This window comes from Carcharhinus amblyrhynchos, chromosome 33, assembly GCF_965287045.1.
Source record: "Carcharhinus amblyrhynchos chromosome 33, sCarAmb.v2.hapA, whole genome shotgun sequence".
In the NCBI taxonomy this organism is placed as follows: Eukaryota; Metazoa; Chordata; class Chondrichthyes; order Carcharhiniformes; family Carcharhinidae; genus Carcharhinus; species Carcharhinus amblyrhynchos.
This window is the reverse complement of record NC_137356.1, coordinates 2,376,157-2,402,900: the sequence shown is the minus strand read 5'-3', so window position 1 is coordinate 2,402,900 and position 26,744 is coordinate 2,376,157. Positions and strand designations below refer to the sequence as shown.

Genomic DNA, 26,744 nt, shown 5'->3' with positions numbered 1-26,744 from the left:
CATATTAAAACAATGGGCTTCCTAACTTTCCCAGTTCAGTTGACATACCACAGCTGAAACATTTAACCTGTCGCTCTCCGCAGGTGCTGCCAGACTGACTGAGTATTTCCATTTGTTCTGTTTTGAATTTGTTTTGTTGGAGATAATGTTCCATGTGAATGTGGCCAATGTGGTTCAATTAATAAGGGTGACACTGAGTTGCCACAATGTCACTGAGCTAAAACCGAAACCTCAGGAGGAATAATCTCAGCACAACATCTAATCAAACCAAGAGAAACAAAACCATAATATTAACCATGTTAATCACACGGTGTGTGCCCTGCAGTACCCTTGAGAGGATCACTAGGCACTATGTGCCCCTTTCTAGCACCGCTGCGTATGGGTGTGATTATTCCAGACAGGCAGGCAGCCAGAGTGACTCCTTTATCCCCGGTCGCCCTGAGCTGGAGTCTCAGAATCCCTACAGTGCAGAAGGAGGTCATTCAGCCCATCAACCGACACTAAGGGACAATTTAGCATAACCGATCCACCAAACCTGCACATCTTTGGAGAACGTGCAAACTCCACACAGTGACCCAAGCCAGGAATTGAACCCAGGTCCCTGGCAATGTGAGGCAGCAGTGCTAACCACTGTGTCACCGTGCTGTTTACCATCTGTTGTCTCAAGCTGTAAACAGTAAGAAAGTCCTCAGTTTATACCTCCAGGGATCCCCACCCATGGAATTTGGATTCAGGATAAAGGGTAGAAAGAAATACATCCTTTTAAATAAAAGCTGTCATGCTTATTTAAAGATAGAGTCTTGTCTCTGAGCAGTTAGGAGGAAAATCTCCTACTCTAGCCATGAGCTGTGTAGATGTTGCTGCTGATAGCAGATTATAACCGGCAGCTATACAGTTCATCTTAAATAGGTAGAGGGAGGATAATTAGCCAGTGTGTTACTTCTGAATCTGGGAAGCCATGCTGGAAACGGTGTAAGTGGGTGCATGTTTGAACTTTGGGGAATGACTGAAAGGGATCAGCTGTCAGATATGTCAGATAATCTGTGAATGACTGAATCCAGTCAGAAGAATGTCCTGAGGGTTAATATTATCAGAGGAAGTCTGCCAACCTCCACAAGACAGAGAAGAAAACCACAGAAACAGCAATATTGAAATGACTTTTGATGTAAGTGAGTGTCACTGCTTAGTACTCTCGGAGGGTGACACAGTGGTTAGTACTGTTGCCTCACAGCAACAGGGACCTAGGTTCAATTCTAACCTTGGGTCACTGTGTACAGTTTGCACATTCTGCCCGTGTCTGCATGGGGTTCTCTGAGTGCTCCCGTTTCCCCCCACAGTCCAGAAAATGTGCGGGGTAGGTTGATTGGCCATGCTAAATTTACCCTAGTGTCAGGGGGGTTAGCAGGGTAAATATGTGGGGTTACGGGAATTGGGCCTGGGTGGGATTGTGGTTGGTACAGATTTGATGGGCTAAGTGGCCTCCTTCTGCACTGTAGGGATTCTATGATTCTACATGACTGCAGCATATTGACAATATACTGTAACCTTCCGTAAAAATCCATCAGAGGCACAAGGGCATTTCACTGAACCAGTACAACTATAAGGAATGTAAGTGCCTTCGGTCTAACTTGAGACCACATGAGCAGTGATGTACAGGTTGACTTAGAAAATGGATTCTGTAAATCTGATCTGCCTGCCTGAAGCCAGTAAAGGAAGCGAGTGACTGATATGTTCAGATATCGCAGTTTCCAAGTTACCTTCAAACCTGCCAAGTGTCGGTGAGAGTCATTGAGTTCTTGTTGAAATGCTTTTACCTTTTTGCTCTTACAAGAAAACTTGAAACATTGCATTCTCACCTCTTCCCCTTCCCACTGGTGTGATCTTAACAACTGTGCATTAAATGTACTCATTGAAAAACCTGAAGCCATCACATTTCACAAGAGCACCTTTTGTTTTGTTCCTGCACAGTGCAGCTCGGACACAGTCACAGCCTTTCACATTTTGGAGCTATTTCCAGATTTTCAGAATGGATTTAGACAGTGGCTGAGGAGGAAAATGCCTGATTAGTCTGCTGTCAGTCAGGGAAAGTGCTGTGACTGTAACTGATCTCAGAGCCAGTGTGTTAGGGCAGGGAAATGAAACATTTGCTGCTGCTTGTTCAAACTATTCATTATATATGTTAGGGGATATCACACATGAAGACAAAGTAATATGGTGAAGTTGGAGTCAAAATTTAAAGTTTATTCATTTGTCACAAGTAAGGCTTACATTAACACTGCAATGAAGTTACTGTGATATTCCCCTATTCGCCATGCTCCAGCACCTGTTCAAGTCAGTGTGCCTAACCAGCACGTCTTTCAGACTGTGGGAGGAAACCAGATCACCTGGAGGAAACCCACGTAGATATGGGGAGAACGTGCAGACTCCACAAGGACAGTGACCCAAGCTAGGGATGCAGGGAATTGAACCCAGGTCCCCGGTGCTGTGAGGCAATAGTGCTAGCAACTGTGCCACCATCAGTGTGGGGAGGAATAATAGGAAAGTTTTGGTGGTGAGGATGGGGTTGAGGGGATTCAGTGAGGGTTGGATTAAGTGAGGAGTTGTGTAAGTGGGAGGGGGAGAAAGAGGGTGGGTTTGAGGGAATTCAGTGAGGGTTGGGTGAGGGGATGTGGTGAAAGTGGGGGAGGGGGCATGAGGGTGGGTTTGAGAAGGGATTCAGTGAGGTTGAAGGGGGTGAGAACTGCCTGTATACAGTATTCCTCAGTCAGATGTTCTGCTCAGGCACGGAGCTGCATATGAACAGTGTACATTGAGTCAATAAGTGTGTGTAGGAGTCATTCACTGAGTTTATGTTTGTGGTTTCAGTTATCAAACCTTGTGTGTAAGAATTTCAGGCACATTATATTTATCTATAGTAGTTCCTTAACTCGCACAAGATGAGGGCTAACCACTGCTGTACCTTGCCAAGGATAAACAAGAGCCAATCACAGAAATCCATAGTCACCAATATCCTTTCTGGAGTATGGTATCTGAAGAGAGATGTGTTCTACATCACAACTCATCTGTCCCCTTCGGTTTTTGAGCCGTTTCTCTCTGGTCACATCTTGGCGAATGCCGATAGAATTAGTTTTCTGTATTAAACAGGCTGTATAAATACGAGTTGGTGTTCGCTGCGAAGAATAAACCTGGTTAAAAGTAGTAAGCTGCATGTTCCAAATAAACTGTTCATCAACTCCTCCCCAAAAAAACCACCCTCAATCCCCTTCCTCGGAAAACACTGCACCATCTCCAACCTCCCCTGATCCTTGTCCATATCCTTTTATATGTTATTGCTGCTGAATGTTTCTCTTAATTAGGTTTTTACTCCCATACACTCTCCATCAGAAAGCTCAGATATCCCACAATATTGCTGTTTCTATTCCTGTCATTCTACTGAAACTCATCCGTGCTTTTATCAGGATCGGACTCCACTGTTTAAAAGCTTTCCTGTCAAGCAGCCCATCGTTTACCATCTGTATTGTTCAGCTCAATAACTCTGGTACTTAGAACAAAAACAAAGAAAATTACAGCACAGGAACAGGCCCTCCAAACTTGCACCGACCATGCTGCCTGTCTGAACTAAAACCCCTACCCTTCCGGGGACTATATCCCTCTATTCCCATCCTTTTCATGTTTTTGTCCAAATGCCCCTTAAAAGTCACTATCATATCTGCTTCTACTACCTCCTCCAGCAATGAGTTCCAGGCACCCACCACTCTGTGTAAAAAGCTTGCCTCGTACATCTCCTTTAAACCTTGCGCCTTGCATCTCAAACCTATATCCCGTAATAATTAACTCTTCCACCCAGGGAAAAAGCTTCTGACTATCCACGCTGTCCATGCCCCCCATAATTTTGTAGACTTCTATCAGGTCAGATACGCAGATTAAAACCACCCATGATAATTGCAGTGCTTTTCTTATACCTCCTCATTATTTCTTTCTGTATACTCTGTTCTACAGTGTTAGGGAAGCCTAAAAGTCACTCGAACAAGCGATTTACCATTGCTGTTTCTTATCTCTACCCCAACTGATTGCACATCTCGATCTTTAGAACCAAGATCATTTCTCTATTATCATCCTCAATTAACAGAGCTACCCACCACCTTTTCCTAGACTCCTGTTGTATCACATCACATCAAATCCCAGTCTTGCTGATTTCCAGTGTGACACCTCCAATTTTAAATTCTTATTTTGGCAATTATTTCACCACATTGCCATGCCCCTCACCTATGTAATTTTCATTTCAACAACATTCAACATCACCCAAACACTTCCTTGGACACTGCCTGCTTGAGCATTCCTTTTGCCGTTCTCAGCAAACTCACTCTCCTTCACTTTGACCAAATCTTTGCTCCTGTTGCTGCTCTTATGCCTCTGGAGAAACCTGGGACTTTTTTCATTCACACTGAAGATGCTGTATTATTGAGACTGATGCAGGAAGAGCTTCACTGTCCCATCGGGCTTAACATCATGATAACAAAATTCATGATAACAATAATACCATGCCAGTGTCCAAATATAGCAAGACCCAGATAACATCCTGTTTTGCAGTGACAAGTAGTGACACCACACCACTTGTGGTCACACCACACAAGTGCTAGGCAATGAGCATCTCCAAAAGGAAAGGCACTACCATTACTAAGTTCCCCACGATCAACATCCCGTTAGTTACCATTGACCAGTAACTGAACTGGAGCCGTATGAATACTGTGGCTACCAGAGCAAGTCAGAGGCTTGGAATTCTGCAGAGAGTAGATCACCTCCTGACTCCCCAAAGCCTATCCACCCTCTACAAGGCACAAGTCAGGAGTGTGACATTTGTTTGGATGAGAACAATTTCAACAACACTCGAAGCTATGCACCATCCAGAACAAAGCAGTCCACTTGATTGGCAGCCCTTCCACAAACATTTATTCCCTCATCCCTGATGCACAGTGGCAGCAGTGTGTACCTTCCACAAGATGCACTGCAAAAACTCATCCAGGCTCCAAAGGCAGCACCTTCCAAACACATGACCACTACTATCAAGAACAAAACTACAGGTACATGGGAACACCGCCACCTGGAAGCTCACCTCCAAATTACTGGGTCATAATCCTGGAACTCCCTAACAGTACTGTGGGTGTACCTACATTGCATGGCCTGCAGTGGTTCAAGAAGGCGGCAAAGGTGGCTCACTAGCACTTTAAGTTTGGTTATTAGGCTTACATTAACACCACAATGAAGTTACTGTGAAAATCCCCTAGTCACCACACTCCAGTGCCTGTTCGGGTACACTGAGGGAGAATTTAGCATGGCCAATGCACCTAACTAGCACGTCTTTCAGACTGAGGGAGGAAACCAGACACCCGGAGGAAACCCATGCAGACATGGGGAGAATGAGCCAACTCCACACAGTCACCCAGGCCAGGAATCGATCCTGGGTCCCTGGTGCTGTGAGGCAACAGTGCTAACAACTGTGCTGCTTCTCAAAGGCAATTAGGGTAGGGCAATAAATGCTGTCTAGCCAGTGACAACCTACACCACATGGATAAATAAAAAAATACACAAATAGGTGGGGATTAATACAACAATGGAACTTGTGTTCTTTATTTTAAACCTAATGACATTTTCTCCAAACTACTTGCTGGAACATAAATCATAAGGATCACTTCTGAAGAAGCCTACAGACTAAATGAAAGGAAGGTTAATATATTGATTTTTCACATTTTAAAAAAATTATTCACGAGATGTGGGCATTACTGGCTAGGCCAGTATTTATTGCCCTTCAAAAATATGGCCATTTCAGAGTCAATCCCATTGTTGTGTGTGTGAGGTCGCCTGTAAGCCAACAAAGGCAGATTTCCTTTCCTAAAGGACATTAGTGAACCAGATGGTTTTTCCGACAACCAACAGTGGTTTTATGGTTCTCATTAGACTGTTAATTCAGATTTTTATTGAATTCAAATTGCACGATCTGCTGTGGTGGGATTTGAACCCGGGTTCTGAAACATTACCCTGGGTCTCTGGATTACTAGTCCAGTGACGATACCACCACATCCCCCTAATCCAGTTTAAGATGATGGGAAAGAATAAAATAAAAGTGTTCCAAAGAAGAATCATATTGGACTCGAAATGTTAACTGTTTCTCTCTCCACGGATGCTGCCAGAGCTGCTGAGTTAATCCAGCATTTTCTGTTTCTACTTCTGATAGGATCCAGCTTGGGAAACATTTTCTGTTGAGAGACTCAGAAACCAGTTTCTAATTAGTGAAAATTCCCAGATCAAGACTGTTAATAGTTGATTACATTGGGGATGGGGGGGGAGACTGTGCATATCCATGAAACTAGGAGACTCCCAGAAAGACTAGGAATAAAAATCTTTTTTTAGGAGATTGTGTCACAATTTGATTATTGAGATGTTGACATGAAACAATGTAAAGTAGATTCCTAGACTCTTCCTCTGTGTGCCCCCCCCCCACCCCCGTTCCTTCCACAGTCTGAAGATGTGTAGGTTAGGTGGGTTGGCCTGCTAAATTGTCCCTTAGTGTCAGAGAAATTAGTGGGGGTTAGAGGGATATGGCCTGGTGAGATTATTGTCAGGGCAGGCTTGATGGGCTGAATGGCCTCTCTCTGCCCTCTCTTCCTTGCCTCAGAAGATTGATATGGAGATGTCGGTGTTGGACTGGGGTGGGCACATTAAGAAGTCTCACAATATCAGGTTAAAGTCCAACAGACATTGGTGATGCTAAATAAACCTGTTGAGCTTCAACCTGGTGTTGTGAGACTTCTTACTGTGCTCGGAAGATTGAGTTTGTGAGGATAGATTGGGGAATGTTTGTACAAAATACTAAATTAAATCCAGCTCCTTACTTCAAATAAAACTACACCGGTAAGCGTAGGGGACAGGTTCAAACAGGCAAAAGGATATTATCAGAAAATCCTTCACAAGCAGCGATTAACAATGTGAATAATAAACTTTCAATTCGAGCAATGGAAGGCGAAAATTCTAGAATCGTCTCAATGTTGTACTGAGAGAAAGGTAAGAGAGATGGGCTGAATGGACTTCCTCAACCACAGTGTCCTGATCATTTAAGAAGCAGTTGGGTTGTAGCATGAGATAAATGGAATGGAATGGGTTAAACAACTGGTCCCATGGATTACTAATTCCTGTGGTTAAACCTATTCCACTGTTACCGGAGCAGTCACTGCACTAAGGGATCAAAACTGCTTAAAAGACTAATGTTATTTTGTAATGCTAAGCTCTCTCAATTTAACGCGCACAGACATTTACTCATTTTTTATAGTCTTTTCGAGCCTTAACTTCATCCCTGCATTTATATTGAATCTGTTAGTCTCGGAATATCCCCAAAGTGCTAAAGTAGTTTTGGATTACTGCATGGTCACAAGATAAATGTAGGAATTTGCAACTGTTATGGGGGATTTAAAAGTTTTTGTGAAAATTGGGATTGAATTTTGAGGAACACCTTCTGATTTCCGATGGGGGAGGAATTATATTCTCTCACTGCAGCTCCCCACTCTGATTAACAACCTTTTCCTTGGGCATTCTCAGGTTACCAACAATTCAGGTGTTGCAATCGGAAATGTTGCCTGGGGGTGGGGCAAGGAGCTCCAGAGAGAGGGACAGCGCTGGAAACTCAGGCTCTAACCCTGCCTGTAGCCAGCTTTCTCAACAAACCTTTAATAATGAAAGGTGGGCTTTGGAAATTTCAGCATCTTCTGTCGTGTAAGGCAAAGTAAGGAGTTTCTTTTTGTTAATTTCAGTCGGTAAGTTTCACTCGGCGCCTACATTTACTCCGGGGGCTGTTTGTGTTCATTGAGATTACCTGAGGGTTCAGGGAAACACGGCGTTATTTCAGTGATCGCCAGTAACCGAAAGTTCAAAAACCAAAACGAAGATAAGACTTTTAAAAAATGTTTTTTAAACGTTGTTGGGTCCTCAGGTTGCTGATTAACCTCTTTGGAATTGTTTCTTCACAATAAGGGTCGAAAATCTGCTTGGGCTGTGGAGCTGTGTTGTGTGTGGGACTGATAGAGCTCTGAAAAAGAATCGCATTGAATTCGAAATGTTAATCCTGTCTCTTACAGATGCTCAGTGAGAAGTCTCACAACACCAGGTTAAAGTTCAACAGGTTTGGATTTTAACCTGGTGTTGTGAGACTTATTGTGCTATTATGCATATGTCTATCCAATCAGAAGGTTCAGAGAGCTAGGAGATGTTACTGATCTAGAGGAGTATATGGGTTGTAGGAAGAAGTTTAAAAAGGAAATTAGGAGAGCCAGAAGGGGTCATAAGAAGGCCTTGGTGGGTAAGATTAAGGAGAATCCCAAGGCATTCTACAAATATGTGAAAAGTAAAAGGATGAGATGTGAAGGGATAGTACCTATAAAAGGTGAAGGGGGAAAAGTCTGTGTGGAACTGGTAAAAATGGCAGAGATGCTTAATGAGTACTTTGCCACAGTATTCAGGGTGGAAAATGATCTGGGTGGTTGTTCTGCAGGTTTGCGGCAGACTGAAAAGCTTGAGTATGTGGACGTTAAAAAGAGGATGTGATGGGCCTTTTAAATTGCATCAAGGAAGATAAGTTGCCGGGACTGGATGGGACGTACCCCAGGTTACTGTGAGAGGGGAGGGAAGAGATTGCAGAGCCTCTGGTGATGATCTTTGCGTCGTCGATGGAGACGGGAGAGGTTCCAGAGGATTGCGGATGTTCTTCCTATTTTCAAGAAAGGGAACAGGGATAGCCCAGGAAATTACTGACCAGTGAGTTTGACCTCAGTGGTTGGTAAGTTGATGGAGAGGATACTGAGGGACAGGATTAATGAACATTTAGAGAAGTTTAGTATGATCAAAAGTAGTCAGCACGGCTTTGTCAAGGGCAGGTCATGCTTTACGAGCCTAGTTGAGTTCTTTGAAAATGTGACTGAACACATTGACGAAGGAAGAGCGGTGGATGTGGTTTATATGGACTTCAGCAAGGCGTTTGATAAGGTCCGCCATGTAAGACTTCTTGAGAAAGTGAGAGGGCATGGGATCCAAGGGGGCTGTTGCTTTGTGAATCCAGAACTGGCTTGCCTGCAGAAGGCAGAGAGTGGTTGTGGTTGGGTCTTTTTTTGCATGGAGGTCAGTTACCAGTGGAGTGCCCCAGGGATCTGTTCTAGGAGCCTTGCTGTTTGTCATTTTCATAAATGACTCAGATGAGGAAGTGGAGGGATGGGTTGGTAAGTTTGCCGACACGAAGGTTGGTGGTGTTGTGGATAGTCTGGAGGGATGTCAGAAGTTATAGCGAGATATAGATAGGATGCAAGATTGGGCAGAGAAGCGGCAGATGGACTTCAATGCGGATAAATGTGTAATGGTCCATTTTGGAAGGTCCAATGGGATGAAGGAGTATAATATCAAGGGTAGGACTCTTAGCAGTGTAGAGGATCAGAAGGACCTTGGGGTCCCAGTCCATAGGACTCTTAAATCGGCCTCGCAGGTGGAGGTTGTGGTCAAGAAGGCGTATGGTGTACTGGCCTTCATTAATCAAGGGATTGAGTTTAGGAGTCAGGAGATAATGCTGCAACTTTATAAGACCCTTGTCAGACCCCACTTGGAGTACTGTGCGCAGTTCTGGTCGCCTCACTACAAGAAGGATGTGGAAGCTATTGAAAGGGTGCAGAGTAGATTTATAAGGATGTTGCCTGGATTGGGAGGCATGCCTTATGAGGATAGGTTGAAGGAGCTAGGTCTTTTCTCCCTAGAGAGACAAAGGATGAGAGGCGACCTGATAGAGGTTTATAAGATGTTGAGAGGTATAGATAGGGTGGAGGCTATTTCCCAGGGCTGAAATGGTCGCTACGAGAGGACACAGGTTTAAGGTGCTGGGGAGTAGGTACAGAGGAGATGTTAGGGGTAAGTTTTTCACTCAGAGGGTGGTGAGTGAGTGGAATCGGCTGCCATCGATGGTGGTAGAGGCAAACTCGTTGGGGTCTTTTAAGAGACTTCTGGATGAGTACATGGGATTTAATGGGATTGAGGGTTATAGATAGGCTTGGTAGGTAGGGATATGATCGGTGCAAGTTGTGGGCCGAAGGGCCTGTTTGTGCTGTAGTGTTCTATGTTATCCCAGTCCAACGCTGGCATCTCCACATCTTACAGATCCTGCCAGACCTGCTCCGAGTATTTCCAGCACTTTCTTTTACACGATTTCAAATCTCCAGTATTTTGTTTTTGTTATGGGGTTAAGATTCTGTGTGTGCCTAGACTATGTTGGGATATGTGTCCCTGAGTGGGAATGTACCAATGTATCTGCTTTTGGATATAGTGGGTATTATGCATTTGTGTGTGTGGAGGGGGCAGTTGATTGGTATCTGTTATTATGACAGTGATATTGAATACTAAGTCTGTGGGATATGTCTCCCTCAATCTGACTGCAAGTTCAGAGATTTCCACTTAAAAAGGGACAGGTATTATGTGAGGAGAGGCACCTGTTTAACCTCCTCACCCACTCCCCGAAGATGGAACTGAGGGAACACTGCCTCTGCCTCTCTAGCTCCATCTTTCACAACCTGGAAAGTGAGGTCTCACTCACTTAAATAACCAGAACAATGGCTGACTGGAATAAAAATAATGAATGCTGCAAATACTTAACAACTCAGGCAGCATCAGAACTTGCTGGAAAGTCAGCCTGAAATATTAACTCTGCTCTCTCCACGGATGCTGCCAAAACTCTTCTGAATATTTCTGGTACTTTCTGTTTTTTATCTCCGATTTCCAATACCTAGGGTGTTTTGCTTCTGTGCGAGTGTTGGGATGGGCTGATTGGAGCCTATACCGAAACCAACAAACAAAACACTGGAAAATCTCAGCAGGTCTGTCAGTAGGGTCAAAGGGTCATCTGGACTTGAAACGTCAGCTCTCTTCTCTCCTCACAGATGCTGCCAGACCTGCTGAGTAATTTGCTTTTATTACAGCCTGTTTGGGCAGCTCTCCTACTTTAACCATGCACACATTCTCAGCCTCTCGGGATGTTTGTTCCCCTCACCTCACTGTAAAAATCCCACTTTTATCACTAGCATCACTAAAAGCAGATTTGATGGTCACTTACCTTTTATCTTGCTGCCTGCAAATTTGCTGTGCTGCTTCCTACATGAGGAGACACCACACCTGGAAGAAGTACGTTATTGGCTGCCAGGTTTTTTGGGAGGTGTTTCCTCCCTGAGAGCAACGTTTTCAGATTACCAGCGTCCAGTTTCTGAATTCTGTGCCTCTCTGCACTGAGCAGCTCTGAGAATAAATGAGTCATTCTCAGCCAGGCATCAGCTTTCTCAACACATTTTAATTACTTGGAAGTTCACAGTGACACACCAAAGAATGTTTCACCTCATTTTTTTGATCGTTCTACAGACTGCCTGTTATATTAGTTTTAATGTTGCTTGAACGGGTTCCCGTGGTGTTGGTGTCAGAGTGGGTTTCTGGGTATTTGATACCTTAGAGGGGCACAGTTGTTAGCTGCCTCACAGCACCAGGGACCCAGTTCAGTTCTGGCCTTAGGTCATTGTCTGTGTGGAGTTTGCAAGTTCTCCCCATGTCTCTGTAGGTTTCCTCTGAATGTTCCAGTTTCCTCACACATTCCAGAGATATGTTGGTTAGGAGCATTGGCCATGCTAAATTGCCCCTTATTGTCAGGGGGATTAGTAGGGTAAATATGTGGGGTTATGGGGATAGGACCTGGGTGGGATTATGGTCACTGCAGACTTGATGGGCCAAATGGCCTCCTTATGCACTGTCAAGTTTCTTTCATTCTGGAATTGTGAACATCAACATCAATAAGCAAAGTGGGAACATCATCGCTTTGTCCAATCCGAGTTTCTAACGTATCTCCTTCCTGCACTGAACGTGAATTAGAAGCTGTCTCTGATGCCTTCCCATCTCCACTTTCCCCTAAGATATGAAGGTGATCATGATGCCACAGCATTTTGTAACATTGAATGTCTTTTTTTTATAGCACTATCTGGTGCTAGGAGGAAGCTACAAGCTGAAGTGAATTCCTAATGATGTGGGATATCCTTGGATTAGCTCTTGAAGGGAGTACGTCACAGTGACAACAGTGCATCTGCCAGACCGTCACCGTCCAAAAAAAGGCTGTACCAACTCCCGTGCTTCATCTCTGATCTTCATGAAGCTTCTACCCGAGAAGATTTGAAGTGTGTGAATTGACCCAACACCTTTTGGACTAGTTAGGATTTACAATGTGCAGAACAATCTGAGCCAAGTTTCTGAAGGCTGATCGGAGTGTGAGTGAAGTGAGTCTCAGTGACTGTTGACGTAGCCATGGAGATATTCCAGTATCTTCCAGCCATCTCTCTGCTGGGTATTGTGATTGGCGGCAGAAGTTTCGCTCAAGTTGGTAAGTTTATTACTTTTCACAACTTTGAGGGCTGTTGGAATGGAGAGTGTCTGAGCTGGCTCTGTTGGAAAAGAGAATGCCCATTTAAGGATCTGGAAAGTCGATGTGTGGTGAGCAGAACAAGCTCTAGGGGGACATTATCATTGGGCCTCTGTTGTTCCCAAATTTCTTCAGCACTGAGTGTCCTCCTCCTCCTCCTTGCGATTGGGTCACTGACAGAGATTGAGCAGCTAACAAAACTGCCTTCTGTTGATGTGCTCAGTCATTCAAAGTAGGAGGGGGCCATGTTCACTCCATGGCCTCTGGGTTACCATTTGATTTGATTTATTATTGTCACATGTATTAACATAGACTGAAAAGTATTGTTTCTTGCACGCTATATAGACAAAGCATACCTTACACAGAGAAGGAGACAAGAGAGTGCTGAATGTAGTGTTACAGTCATAACTAGGGTGTACAGAAAGATTAACTTAATATAAGGTAGGTCCATTCAAAAGTCTGATAGCAGCAAGGGTGAAGCTGTTCTTGAATCATATCTTTTTCCTAACAGAAGAAGGTGGAAGAGAGAATGTCCGCGGTGCGTGGGGTCCTTAATTATGCTGCCTGCTTTGCTAAGGCAGCGGGAAGTGTAGACAGAGTCAATGAATGGGAGGCTGGTTTGTGTGACGGATTGGGCTACATTCACGACCTTTTGTAGTTCCTTGCCGTCTTGGGCAGAGCAGGAGCCCATACCAAGTTGTGATACAACAGAAAGAATGATTTCTACGCTGCATCTGTAAAAGACATGCCAAATTTCCTTAGTCTTCTGAGAAAGTAGAGGCATTGGTGGGCTTTTCTACTATGGTATTGGCATGGGGGGGGACCAGGACAAGTCGTTGGTGATCTGGACACTTAAAAACCTGAAGCTCTCGATCATTTCTACTTTGTCACCTTTGATGTAGACAAGGGCATGTCCTCCTTTACGTTTCCTGAAGTCAATGACAATCTCTTTTGTTTTGTTGGCATTGAGGGAGAGATTATTGTTGCTGCACCAGTTCACCAGATTCTCTATCTCATTCCTGTGTTAGTCATTGTTTGAGATCTGACCCACTACGATGGTGTCATTAACAAACCTGAAAATCGAATTGGAGGGGAATTTGGCCACACAGTCGTAGGCGTATAAGGAGTATAGTTGGGAACTGCCAGGTTGTCGGCTTTGCTGTCAGCACTGTGCAAGGTTACCAGGTTTTGATAATCAGCTGATACTTGTTGAAAAGCTCCCAGAGGAAATATTGGAGATGGATTGCCAATGTGAATCTGTTGCTATGTTTCAGCAGCTTCGTGATAGGAGAGAAAGCGACAAGGAAAGAGTTCCAGAAATATTCTAGTATTTTTGTACGATTTACAAACAGTTGGCAACTCTTTATCGGGTTTTATGTGACCCATATAACTAGCCCAGCCAGGTAGTCACCTGGAACTTTGAACTCAAATGTTGCCACTCTCAGCTCCTGAGGTTGCTGTAATGTTTTTCTAGTTTAACAATTTGGAGCAATATTTCCTCAAACTACAAACTGAGAGCGGCTGAGTCTGGTCTAATCTGGTCGACCTCCAGAGAAACGCACAGAGCAAGACACACTGACACGGGGAGAATGTGCAAACTCCATACAGACAGTGACCCAAATTGGGAATTGAACCCAGGTCCCTGGCGCTGTGAGGTAGCTGTGCTACTATGCCAGCCCCGTGGGTTTCCTCTGGGTGCTCTGATTTCCTCCCATAGTCCAAACATATGCAGTTAGGTTGATTGGCCATTCTAAATTGACCCTAGTATGAGGGGAATTAGCAGGGTAACTATGTGGGGTTACAAGAATGGGTGGGATTGTGGTCAGTGCAGACTTTGTGCCGCATTGTAAGGATTCTATAATAATATGTCATTAAAGATTAACACAATTTAGAATATTATCTACTGGTCACAATATAGCAATAAATATAAGGCACTTGAGATGTGCAGAGCTAAACAATCACTGTCCTAGTATTGAGAGGTTTTGAAGAGAGGTTATGGTTTAAATAAACTCCATAATTGTTGCAGTAATGTTGAGGGGACTAGACAGGATAATGCTGGAAGAATGTTTATCCAGATTAATTAATCTGGAACCAGGGACACAGTTTAAAACTAAATGGCCTCTTATTTAAAAGAGATAAGGAGGAATTTCCTCTCTTGTGGGTTGTTAGTTTTTGGAATTCCCCTCGCAGGGAGCAGTTTAAGCAGGTCATTGAATATACTCAAGGCTGAGTTGGACAGAGTTTTGATCTACAAAGGAGTTGAGAGTTCTAGAGACAGGCAGTAAAGTGAAGGCCACAATCAGATCAACCAGAGAATTATTTTATGGTGGATCATCAAATGGTACAATGGCTATATTCTACTGCTACTTATGAGTTGACATTGAAATTTAGGGTTATTGTTGAAACTCTGCTTCACTCTCAGGAGTCTCACTCTCTAATTTTGCCCTGGAATTTGTGGAACGTTTCATTGCGGAAACAGGCCATTCAGTCCATCTATGCCAGTCTATTCTCCTCACACAGTTTAACATTCCCCATTTTCAAGCAGCAATCTAATGTCCATGTAAATTTCTTAAATATGTGCTCCCTGTTAATCTTCTTCAGTATTTGTTCCATATTTATTTGTACCATTAAGTGCAGTATTTCCTTGTTACAACATCCTCTCTGTGAAGATAATAAGCATCTACTGCCACCCTTTTCTCATCTTTCGCAGCTTGAAACTAATACAGAAGGCTTTCTCGACGTTCACTGTGGCCTTTGTGTTGCTATTTATGTTTGCATTGGGAATAATTTGTTTGACAATGACTCTGGTGTGATTATCTCTCCAGCTTCCAATTCGTATCTATCCATCCACACCAGCTCTGAGTTTAATGTACATTTCCCTGTAAGAACTAGGAGCAGGAATAAACCATCCAGCCCTTTGAGTCATTCTGCCATTCAACATCAGGGCTGATCTATTTCAACTCCATGAACTTTCCTGCGCTATCCCCATCTCCCTTATTGTCCAGACACCTGTTGATTTGTATCTTGAATATGTTCAGTTGCTGAACATCCACAGCCTTCAGGGTAAAGAATTTCAAAGATTCAAAACCCACTGAATAAAGAAAACTCAGCTCAGCCCTAAATGGCCGACACCTTAGATTACACCTCCTCATTCACTCCAGCCAGAGGAAACATACTCAATAAAATATATTTGCTTCAAATAATAATGGCACAGGGCGGAGTTGGTTTAGATGAATTCAGCTTTAAAGTGGGGTGAGAAGCTGAGATAGTTTATTAGTTAATCATTACCAAGTGGATCTGTGAACAGGAAGTGGGAGTGAATCGATACTTGTTCTCTCTGTGGTGCCTCATGAAACATGAAGACAAAAACAGTTTCGGAGAGCAAGCTTACTTTTGTGCAGTGCCCGAGAGAGTTATTCATTAACGTGGCTTGGGCTATTTGTTCAGTACAGGGTCAACTAGACCTGGCGGTTGGGGGATGGGATAAGATGCAACCACCTGTACAAGGGTGGAGGGGGAAATCAGTACAATTTGGGGAATTTGGAGCCAGAGAGATTTGCAGAACCCATACTGGGGAGGGAGGGGATTGTCCTCATTATCCTTATCCCACTCTTCCTTTGCTCGGTGGTTGAGGGGATCAAACTGGCCAGATTGATTTGTTCAACACTCACCAGAAATCTTTAATTCTGGTTGTGATGGTGGTGAGTGAGGTTGTTCGTTCTAACTGTGAGCTGTGTGATGTCGGAATGATCTTTCAGGTGCTCTGTTGCTTTAGTAACAGGTTTTGGCTTTAATCAGTGATTTGTGTCAGGCAGTGAGGCTGTCGGTAACTTTAGTTTTGTTGTCACTCCTAGATTTACAAAGTCTTATTTTGGAGTATTTTTCTCCCTCTCACTTAATAAAGTTGGTGAGCAGTCTGAGGGAGCAGACAGGAAGATTGGTGAAACCCGGAGGAGCAGAGTGTCTTTCCTTTGGGATTGTATATGTTCCTGCTCCCCATAATTCACCACCATAGTCACTTTTTGAAAGTTTGAGACCATGTAACGGGTAAAGTGGATTGTGAGACAGAGCTGTGCTTAGAAAAAAACCTCTCCAACAGGTTCCCCCCTTGAATGCCTTGTGCTTTTTTTACTAGGGTGGGATGGACATTGTCTGTTAGTGCTTTACTCCAGCGTATTAATACCAACAACATGGCTAAGTTTACAATTCAGTCTGACCCTGTGTCCCCACCACTGACACCCACAATATAAGCTGCGACACTGAATTGAAATTGGGATTGGCAGCTCCAAATTTTTCATCTAACCTGGGAAAGGGGACTGGATGCTTTGGTTAAATGTTAAATTCTAGTGTCAGCCAGATTTAGTATTTAGAGGGGGGGGGGCAGGGCTGGAGGGAGCGGGGTGTGGGGTGTCCTGAGAGGGTTGGCCAGGGTGTCCTGAAGGACCCAGGGTGGGGGGGGGTTGTATGGTCTCCTGGGAGGGGGGAGAGGTGCCCTAGAGGATGGGGGTTGTGTGGTCTCCTGGGGAGGCAGGGAGGGTGTCCTGGAGGATGGGGGTTGTGCGGTTTCCTGGGGACGGCCTCCTGGAGGAGGGGGGGGATGTTTGGTCTCCTGGAGGAGGGGGGGTGTCTCTTGGCCTGGGAAGCTGATTCACATCTAGCATGAAATGTTCTTTTTGAAGTGGAGCTCTGTATGCCCACTGAATGCTCATGAGCTTTATTTTCTGGAATAAACTTGTTCATTTAATGTCAGCGACTTTTGTCTTTCACGTTTCAAATGATTTTCACTGACTATTGGTTCACTCAACTTTATATTTTTTGGATGTAACATTTCTTTGATATTTCACCTCTGTAGATGACACAACAAGTCCAAATTCCACAGAGGCACCTGGATCAGATGTACCAGTAAGTGACATTCTCCTTTCTTTTAACTGCCTTGCAGATCAATGTGGATTGACTCTCCACATTGACACTCACCTGATGAAGGAACAATGCTCCAAAAACTCGTGCTACCAAATAAACCTGTTGGGCTTTAAGAAGTCTCACAACACCAGATTACTGTGGATTGAGTTAGTGTATCAGGACTAGTTACAGGCTGTGTCTCTGGCCTCCCCCTTGGTGCCTGGAGTGAGAGCTGGATTTTTACTAATGATTTTCTAGGAGTTTGTAATCTCGGACAGGCCATTAGAGGAAGATGGAAAGCATAGCCTGGGTTGTGCAGAGTTGCTTTGTGCTACCCTTTCTAGTGTCTTTGGGTCCTGTTTGATATTTCTTACTGACAGGGAGCAGAGTGGGGGTGGAGGGGGGAGCATGTGCGTTTTCCCAGAAAGAAACATGGAGTGAAATTTCTCCTGCTGTTTGTGGCTGTGTTTAATACCTAAGGTAGGTGTGAGAATCATTTGGTTGATTGCAATCCTCCATTTTCCAATAAGATGGGAACATCCTTGGACCTTCCATCCTGAGAGCTCCCTTTCTCTAAGTTTCTGTTGGACTTTTGTTTTAAGATGATGACTATTTTACTGAGTGCAGTCACTCCCAATGAACCTGGAGGAAATTGCTTTCTCTAGTCTGATGCTAAGATATCCAATTTGGGATTACCCTGGGTCTGTGCCAAACTCTAGGTTATTGGCCAGTTAGAACTGATTCCAAAGGTGCTGCAGCTTTGACAATCTTGTCTCAAGGAACAGGGTGGGGTGGAAATGAACCATGTTTCTTTTCCCATTGGTATTTTGTGGCAGCTATGCAATGGCACAGCCAAGGAATATCTTGAGATTAGTAACAGAACAATAGAAACATTACAGCACAGAAAGGTCACTGGTTCAGTTGGGTCACTTGAGGGTTACAAAGTAGCTCGGAATAAGTTTAGAAAAGGGCTCAGGAGAGCTAGGAAGGGGCATGAGAAGCCCTTGGTGGGTCAGATAAAGGAAAACCCCAAGGCTTGTTACTCTTATGTGAGAAATAAAAGAATGACCAGAGTGAGAACATAAGAACATAAGATGAGAACATAAGAAATAGGAGCAGGAGTAGGCCATCTAGCCCTTCAAGCCTGCCCCGCCATTCAATAAGATCATGGCTGATCTGTCGTGGCTCAGTTCTACATTCCCGCCCTCTCCCCATAACCCTTAATCCCCTCTCTTATCAAAAACCCATCAACCCGCGTCTTAAAAATATTTAGCGAGGTAGCCTCCACCACTTCAACGGGCAGAGAATTCCAGAGATTCACCACCCTTTGAGTGAAGAAGTTCCTCCTCAACTCCGTTCTAAACCGCCTCCCCTTTATCTTGAGGCTGTCCTTTCTGAGCGGGAAGAGTCTCTCCACCTCTATCCTATCCATCCCATTCATCATCTTATATGTCTCAATGAGATCTCCCCTCATTCTTCTGAACTCTAACGAGTACAAGCCTAGTTTATTCAGCCTCTCCTCATAGCTCAACCCCCTCAACTCCGGTATCAGCCTAGTAAACCTCCTCTGCACTCCCTCCAAGGCCAAAATATCCTTGTGTAAGTGCGGCGCCCAAAACTGCACACAGTACTCCAGCTGCGGCCTCACCAATGCCCTATACAGCTGCAGCAAGACCTCCCTACTTTTATATTCAATCCCCCTCGCTATGAAGGCCAGCATCCCATTTGCCTTCCTGACCACCTGCTGCACCTGCAGGCTGGGTTTTTGCGACTCATGCACAAGGACCCCGAGGTCCCTCTGAACCGTCGCCTGCTGCAGTTTTTCACCACGTAAGTAATAGTCCTTCCTACCATTATTCCTACCAAAGTGGACCACCTCGCACTTGCCAACATTAAATTCCATTTGCCAGTTCCTGGCCCATTCGCCCAGCCTATCTAGATCCTTCTGCAGACTCTCCACATCCTCCGCGCAATTTGCCGTTCCACCAATCTTGGTGTCATCAGCAAATTTCGACACCATACACTCGGTTCCCTCCTCCAGATCATCTATATAGATGGTAAATAGCTGAGGCCCCAGCACCGACCCCTGGGGCACTCCACTAATCACCAACCGCCAATCCGAACAGCACCCATTGACCCCCCACTCTCTGCCTCCTATTTGACAGCCAATCCTCTATCCACGCTAACACCCTACCCCCAGCTTCACGTCCCCTTACCTTCTGCAATAACCTCTTGTGAGGTACCTTGTCAAACGCCTTCTGAAAATCAAGAAAGACCACATCCACCGGCTCTCCTCTATCCACCGCCCTGGACACATCCTCATAGAACTCCAGTAAATTTGTCAGACACGACTTCCCTGTAACGAAACCGTGCTGCGTCTGCTCTATCAAGCAATTCCCCTCAAGATGCCTCGCTATTTCCTCCTTGATGACGGATTCTAACATTTTACCTACAACAGACGTTAAACTAACCGGCCTATAATTCCCCGCATTTTGCTTGCCACCCTTCTTAAACAACGGCGTAACATTAGCTGTTTTCCAATCTTCCGGCACTTCCCCGGAATCCAGCGACGTTTGGAAAATAACCACCAAGGGATCCGCTATCACCTCCGCCATTTCTTTCAGAACCCTCGGATGCATTCCATCCGGTCCTGGGGACTTGTTCACAATCCGTCCCTCCAGTCTGTCGAGCACCGCCTCTCTAGTAACAATAATGTCATTGAGACCCTCCTGTCCTACCATCTTTCCATCGCTAGGTTAGGGCCAGTCAAGGATAGCAGTGGGAACTTGTGCATGGAGTCAGAAGAGATGGGAGAGGCGATGAATGAATACTTTTCTTCAGTGTTCATTAAGGAGATGGGCCATGAGTGTGTGATACAGGCTGATAAGATGGAGGAGGTAGATGTTCTGAGGGAAGGTATATTAGCAATTTTGAAAAACCTGAGGGTCGATAAGTCCCCTGGGCCAGATGGGATACATCTTAGGATACTTTGGGAGGCAAGGGATGAGATTGTGGAGCCTTTAGCTATTTTCTTTGTGTCCTCACTGTCCACCGGGATTGTGCCAGAGGACTGGAGAGTGGCGAATGTTGTTCCTCTCCAAGAAAGGAAATAGGAATGACCCTGGTAATTATAGGCCAGTTAGTCTTACTTTGGTGGTCTTTAAGTTAATGGAAAGGTTTCTGAAAGATATGACTTATGACCATTTGGAAAGATGCAGTTTAATCTGGGATAGTCAGCATGGGTTCATGAGGGGTAAGTCCTGCCTCTTAAATTTGATTGAATTCTTTGAGGTGGTAACTAAGTGTGTAGATGAAGCTAGAGCAGTTGATGTCATATACGTAGATTCTGGTAAGGCGTTTGATAAGGTTCCCCATGGTAGGCTCATGAAGGAAGTAATGAGGTGTGGGATAGAAGGAAATTTGGCCGATTGGATAAGTAACTGGTTGTCTCATAGACACAGGGTGGTGGCGGAGAGGGAACATTTTAAGACTGGAGGCCAGTTACCAGCAGTGTACCACAGGGGATCAGTGCTGGGTCGTCTGCTTTTTGTGATTTTTATCAATGACTTGGAAGAGGGGGCTGAAGGGTGGGTCAGTAAATTTGCTGATGACACCAAGATTGGTGGAGTAGTGGATGAGATGGAGGGCTCTTGTAGGCTGCAAAGAGACATTGATAGGATGCAGAACTGGGCAGAAAAGTGGCAGATGGAGTTTCACCCTGATAAGTGTGGGGTGATTCATTTTGATGGGACAAACCTGAATGCGGATTACAGGGTCAACGGCAGGGTTCTGAGGAATGTGGAGGAACAGAGAGATCTTGGGGTTCATATCCACAGATCTCTGAAGGTTGCCACTCAAGTGGATAGAGCCGTGAAGAAGGCTTATAGTGTGTTAGCGTTTATTAACAGGGGGTTTGAGTTTAAGAGCCGTGGGGTTATGCTGCAACTATACCAGACCTTGGTGAGACCACATTTATATTATGTGCAGTTCTGGTCACCTCACTATAAGAAGGATGTGGAAGCATTGGAGAGAGTGCAGAGGAGATTTACCAGGATGCTGCCTGGAGGGTAAGTCTCCTGAGGAAAGGTTGAGGGAGCTGGGGCTTTTCTCTTTAGAGATGAGGAGGATGAGAGGCGATTTAATAGAACAAAGAACAGCACAGCACAGGAAACAGGCCCTTCGGCCCTACAAGCCTGCGCTGCCCATTTTAACATTGCGAGTGCCTTATTCAAGTCTTTCTTCTACCTACCTAGAGGTTTATAAGATGATGAGGGGGATAGATAGTGGATGTGCAGAGACTATTTCCTCAGGTGGATGTAGCTGTTAGGGGGCATAACTGTAAGGTTGATGGTGGGAGATATAGGAGGGATGTCCGAGGTAGATTCTTCACTGAGAGTGGTTGAGGTGTGGAGTGGACTGCCTGCTGTGATAGTGGAGTCGGACACTTTAGGAACTTTCAAGCGGTTATTGGATGGGCACATGGAGCACACCAGAATGATAGGGAGTGGGATAGCTTGATCTTGGGTTTGGACATAGCTCGGCACAACATCAAGGATTGAAAGGCCTGTACTGTTCTATGTTTTAAAGGGGCCATCAGTCCATCATGTCTGTATGGCTGAAAAAACTAACTGCTGATTTTAATTCCACCTTTCAGCACCTGGGCTGCAGCCTTGCAGGGTACAGCACTTCAGGTGTCGATCCAGGTACCTGTTTTAAATGAGTTCAGGATTTCTGCCTTTACCATCAATTCAGGCAGTGGATTCCAGACACCCACCAACCTTTGGGTGGAAAAAATGTTTCTCATGCCCCAACCTCTAATTCTTCTAGCAATCATTTGAAATCTGTGCCCACTTGGTAACTGACCTTTCTGTATGGGAAATCATCTTTTCTGTCTGACCTATCTAGGCCCCTCATGATTTTGTACACGTCAACTGGGTCACCCCTTGGCCGCTTCTGTTCAAACCATCCCCAAGTTACCAATCTTTCCTCGTGCTGCCATTTTCCAGACCTGTAAATCTCCTCTTCATTCTCTCCAGTTATGCCTCTGGAATTCTCTGCCCCAAAGGGTGATGGAGGCTGAATCATGAAGAGTACCTAAAGTGGAGGTGGATAAATATTCGATAGATCAAGGAACCCTTAAGGGCAGAACTCTTAAAAGTACTGATAGGCAAAGGGATCTGGGTGTACAGGTACACAGGTCACTGAAAGTGGCAATGCAGGTGGAGAAGGTAGTCAAGAAGGCATACAGCATGCTTGCCTTCATCACTGGGGCATTGAGTTTAAAAATTGGCAAGTCACGTTGCAACTTTATAGAACCTTAGGCTGCACTTGGAATATTGTGTTCAATTCTGGTTGCCACACTACCAGAAAGATATGGAGACTTTGGAAAGGATACAGAAAAGATTTACCAGGATGTTGCCTGGTATGGAGGGCATTAGCTATGAAGAGAGTTTGGAGAAACTTGGTTTGTTCTCTCACTGGAATGACGGAGGTTGAGGGGCGACCTGATAGAAATCTACAAGATTGAGAGGCATGGACAGCGTGGATAGTCAGAAGTTTTTTCCTAGGGTGGAAGAGTCAATTACTAGGGGGTATTGATTTAAGGCGCGAGGGTCAAGGTTTAAAGGAGATGTATGAGGCAAATTTTTTACACAGAGTGGTGGATGCCTGGAACTCGCTGCCGTGGAAGTGGACACGGTAGTGGCTTTTAAAGGGCGTCTTGACAAATACATGAATAGGATGGGAATAGAGCGATATGGTCCCTGGAAGGGTAGAGGGTTTTAGTGAAGTTGGGCATCGTGCAGGCTTGGAAGGCCAAAGGGCCTGTTCCTGTCTTACAATTTTCTTTGCTCTTTGACTAGAGGACTATGGGGAAGTGGCACAGAAAAGAAGTTGAGGCTGGCGTAGATCAGCCATGTTTATATTGAATGGCGGGGTAGGCTCTTAGGGCCTGGTAGTCCACTCCTGCTTCTTGTTCTTGTGCTCTTCCAGTGATGCGGTGACTAGGACTGAATGCAAAGCTCTAGATGTAGCCTAACCAGTGTTTTAAACAGTTCTAGCATTACATCCCTGCTTTTGTATTTTATACCTCATGCAATAAAAGAAAATATATGCTTTCTTTACCATTCTGTCCTGCCACCTTAAGGCACTTATGTATATGCATGCCAAGCTCTCTTATTTTCTTGACTCCTCTCACTTTGCTCCTGTTCATGCTTTGTTTGCCTTTGCCGAATGTATTATTACTTAATTTTCCTGGATTGAATTCCATTTGTTTCTTCTCTGCCCACTCACCTAGACCATTGATATTATTCTGGAATCAGAGGCTGTCCTCGTTACTGTCAATTCAGTGGCCAATTTTTGGAAAATGTGAAAATTTCCCAATTATGTTTCCCACATTAAGTCCAAATCATTAATGTATACAACAAATAGCAAGGGTCCAACCAGAGACCTGTGGAATACTTCTGGAAACCGTTTCCCACTCTCAAAATCATCCATTAATCATTATCCCTTGTTTTCTGTTGTTGAGCTAACTTTAGATCCAACCCAACATGTTCCATGTACCCCATGGGCTTTTACTTTCCTGACCAGTTGACCATGTGGGGCCTTGTTGAATATCTTACTGAAATCCGTATCAACAATACCCACTGCACTATCCTTAGCAACCTTCCTTATTTCCTAAAAAAAATTCAATCAAGTTAGTAAGATATGACTTTCTCCTAATAAAACAAGCAGACTATCCTTAATAAATCTGTGCCTTTAAGTGACAGTTTATCCTGGCTATCTGAATTCTAATAATTTGCCCAGCACTGAAGCCAAACTGACCAGTCTGTTTTCTGGCCTATCCTAAAAGGAACCCTTCTAAAAATAATAGTATAATGTTCACAGACCTCCAATCGTCTTGTACCCTGCCTGTATCTAGTATCGAGGGGTGGCACAGTGATTAGCAGTACCACGTCACAGTGCCAGGGACTTGGATTCGATCCCTGGCTTGGGTCACGGTGCGGAGTTTGCACGTTCTCCCTGTGTCTGTGTGGGTTTATGGTTTCCTGCCATAGTCTGAATGGTATGCTGGTTAGGGTGCATTGGCCATGCTAAATTCTCCCTCAGTATACCCCAATGCTGCCAAAGTGTGGCAACTAGGGGATTTTCACAGTATCTTCATTGCAGTGTTAATGTAAGCCTACTCGTCACACTAATAAATAAACTTTAAAAATCTTTAGTGAAGATTGGAAAAAATGATCCTTTTGAGCATCTACTTAGGATACAATCCATTGGTTTTGGTGATTTATCTACTTTCAAGGATATCAGTCTTTCTAGTACTACTTTCACTATGCTTATTGTATCAAACATTTCACATCTCCTCTTTAACTAGAATGTCTGCTTCATTGCTCTCCTTTGTGAAGACAAACTGCTTGTTAAATTTTTACAACCCTAACAGGCCATCCCTTTTCTTGCTCTTTACAGATAAAACATCTTTAGGATTTCCTTCATTTTAATCTGCCAAAATATTTTCATAGCCTCTCTTTGCTTTCCTTTTTTACTTCACATATTTTCTATACTCCTCTATAACATTTTAATTTTTTTGTGATTGTCATTAGCTTTCTTTTCTCCTTTCTCTTACTCTATGTTTCTGGATAACTGGGGGTTCTAGATTTGGCAAAACCACTCTGTGGATAGAGTCATAGAGGTTTACAGCATGGAAACAGGTCCTTCAGTCCAACTTATCCATGCCGCCCTTAACTAAAGGATTCAATTCCTGGCTTGGGTCACTGTGCAGAGTTTGCACATCGCCTCCGTATCTGTGTGGGTTTACCTAGGGATAACTGCGTGTTATTGACCTGCAGGTTGTTTTAACAGATCGCTGCCATTGTGGCTCCCTGTGTGATTGGTGGTCTACTGATTATCGTCATCATCCTTGTTGTGGTCTTCATAAAAGTGAAGGAAAAACGGAGAGATGAAGGGACGTATAACCCCAGCCAACAGGAGCAGATTGGGGCACGCACGCATGTCAACCATGCCCTGAAGCTACCCCCAGAGGAGAGGCTTATCTAAACGATCTCACACTGTCTCAGTCATGGCAATGGGACGATAACTAGAGAAAGAACAACAATCTGCCGCTGTTGAATGTGCTGTTAATTAGCAGTGTGATTTTGTGACTTTTACCCTTTTTATTTGATGTTTTTTTCTGTTAGGTTAAAGGTGAGGGATATTCTGGTGGGTGACTTGATTACAAGACACTGTCTCGCTTTTCATACCACATCACTTTTGGGAGGATCCAGTTACATTTACACTGCTGCTCCGTGGGTCAAGTGAAAACTCTGACATGGCAAGAGAAAATCAGCCCCATGCACCAAGGAACCATCCTACCTGTACTAAACTGTTGACAGACGGCAGCCCTTTATCAGTTGCTGGAAGTGGTGGGGTACTCAATCTTGAAATAAACACAGTAAGGCCACTTTGCCTAAGAGGTTTGCCATCTGAGATAATTTTTTAAAGAAGCAAAGATGTTTGTCAAGGAGCTAACTTGCATTGTAACTGGGTCCGTTGTAGCATATACTGTCCTAAATCAGACCCAACATGATGACTCAGCACCTCCCGCAGTAAAATCTACAAAGCAGTAAAATGAAAGTTAATATCCAGCAATCAGCAGTAGCCACTTAACAATTCCACTGTTTTTCCCTCCCCATATTTAACATAGCAAGCAATCTTTTGAACCTGTGGACTATCAATGAATTAACACATCTGGTTACAGCACAAATTTCAGTCACACAGGTGACATCATGAAGAACTTTGGCTACGTTCAGTGTGTATTATAATTTAAAAGAATGTTTAAATTAATTTTTAGATTGTGTTTTAAAGAACCCCTGTTTAACTCTATCTTGCATCAATAACACAATAACCTTCAAGATATTGAGGTATAATTAGCTTTGGAATATGAGGACTTTCCCAGTATGGGGGCTGACTTCATTCTGCCTTGATCTGTGGCACAATCTCAGTTGAGACTCATGATAGACTATCAGCTGAGTGGACCTTTTCTGGTGGAGCCCTGGTCACTGAATGATGTGATGTTTTTATTGTCAGACTGGATGAGGAAGACATGGTGCAGAATGTGGAAGTTTCTTAATTGTTTCCTGGGAAATTTGATGCAAATGTTTTTATTTTTTTCCCTGTGGCTGATCTTACTGTAATTGTCTTGCACTAGATTTAAAAAAAATTGTATGTAAACTATCAAAGCTTCCTGGATCATGATAAGTTAGAGGTTCTGTTGTTTTATAAAAGGTCAGGTGTGTTATAATGCAAAGGAGAATGTAAATTTGTCTCCCTTCAAGGTTATGTTGTCAAACTGCTGTTAAATAAACACTGGATGAATTTA

General features: G+C 44.1%; 2 protein-coding genes across 4 annotated transcripts in view; both read left to right on the top strand.

Moving 5' to 3' along the window:
• LOC145360995 (transmembrane protein 205-like) overlaps positions 1-12,125 on the top strand; it is a 26,004-nt gene extending 13,879 nt beyond the window's left edge. Inside the window, exons 5-6 of the mRNA XM_080216513.1 lie at positions 7,591-7,731; positions 12,032-12,125. Coding sequence (XP_080072639.1) covers positions 7,591-7,731; positions 12,032-12,047 — 157 coding nt within the window. The 3' untranslated portion in view covers positions 12,048-12,125. The remainder of the gene's footprint in view (positions 1-7,590; positions 7,732-12,031) is intronic.
• Positions 7,664-26,744, top strand: LOC145360996 (protein crumbs homolog 3-like). 3 transcript variants are annotated; one of them, XM_080216517.1, is made up of 4 exons: positions 7,664-7,774; positions 17,325-17,374; positions 22,026-22,074; positions 25,229-26,744. In XM_080216517.1, exons 2-4 carry the CDS (start codon positions 17,325-17,327, stop codon positions 25,421-25,423), a joined length of 294 nt encoding a protein of 97 aa, XP_080072643.1. In that variant the 5' UTR covers positions 7,664-7,774; the 3' UTR covers positions 25,424-26,744. The 3 variants fall into 3 exon arrangements, with proteins under 3 accessions (XP_080072643.1, XP_080072642.1, XP_080072641.1); XM_080216516.1 differs by having other exon boundaries at positions 7,699-7,805; XM_080216515.1 differs by lacking the exons at positions 7,664-7,774; positions 22,026-22,074 and adding an exon at positions 12,049-12,433.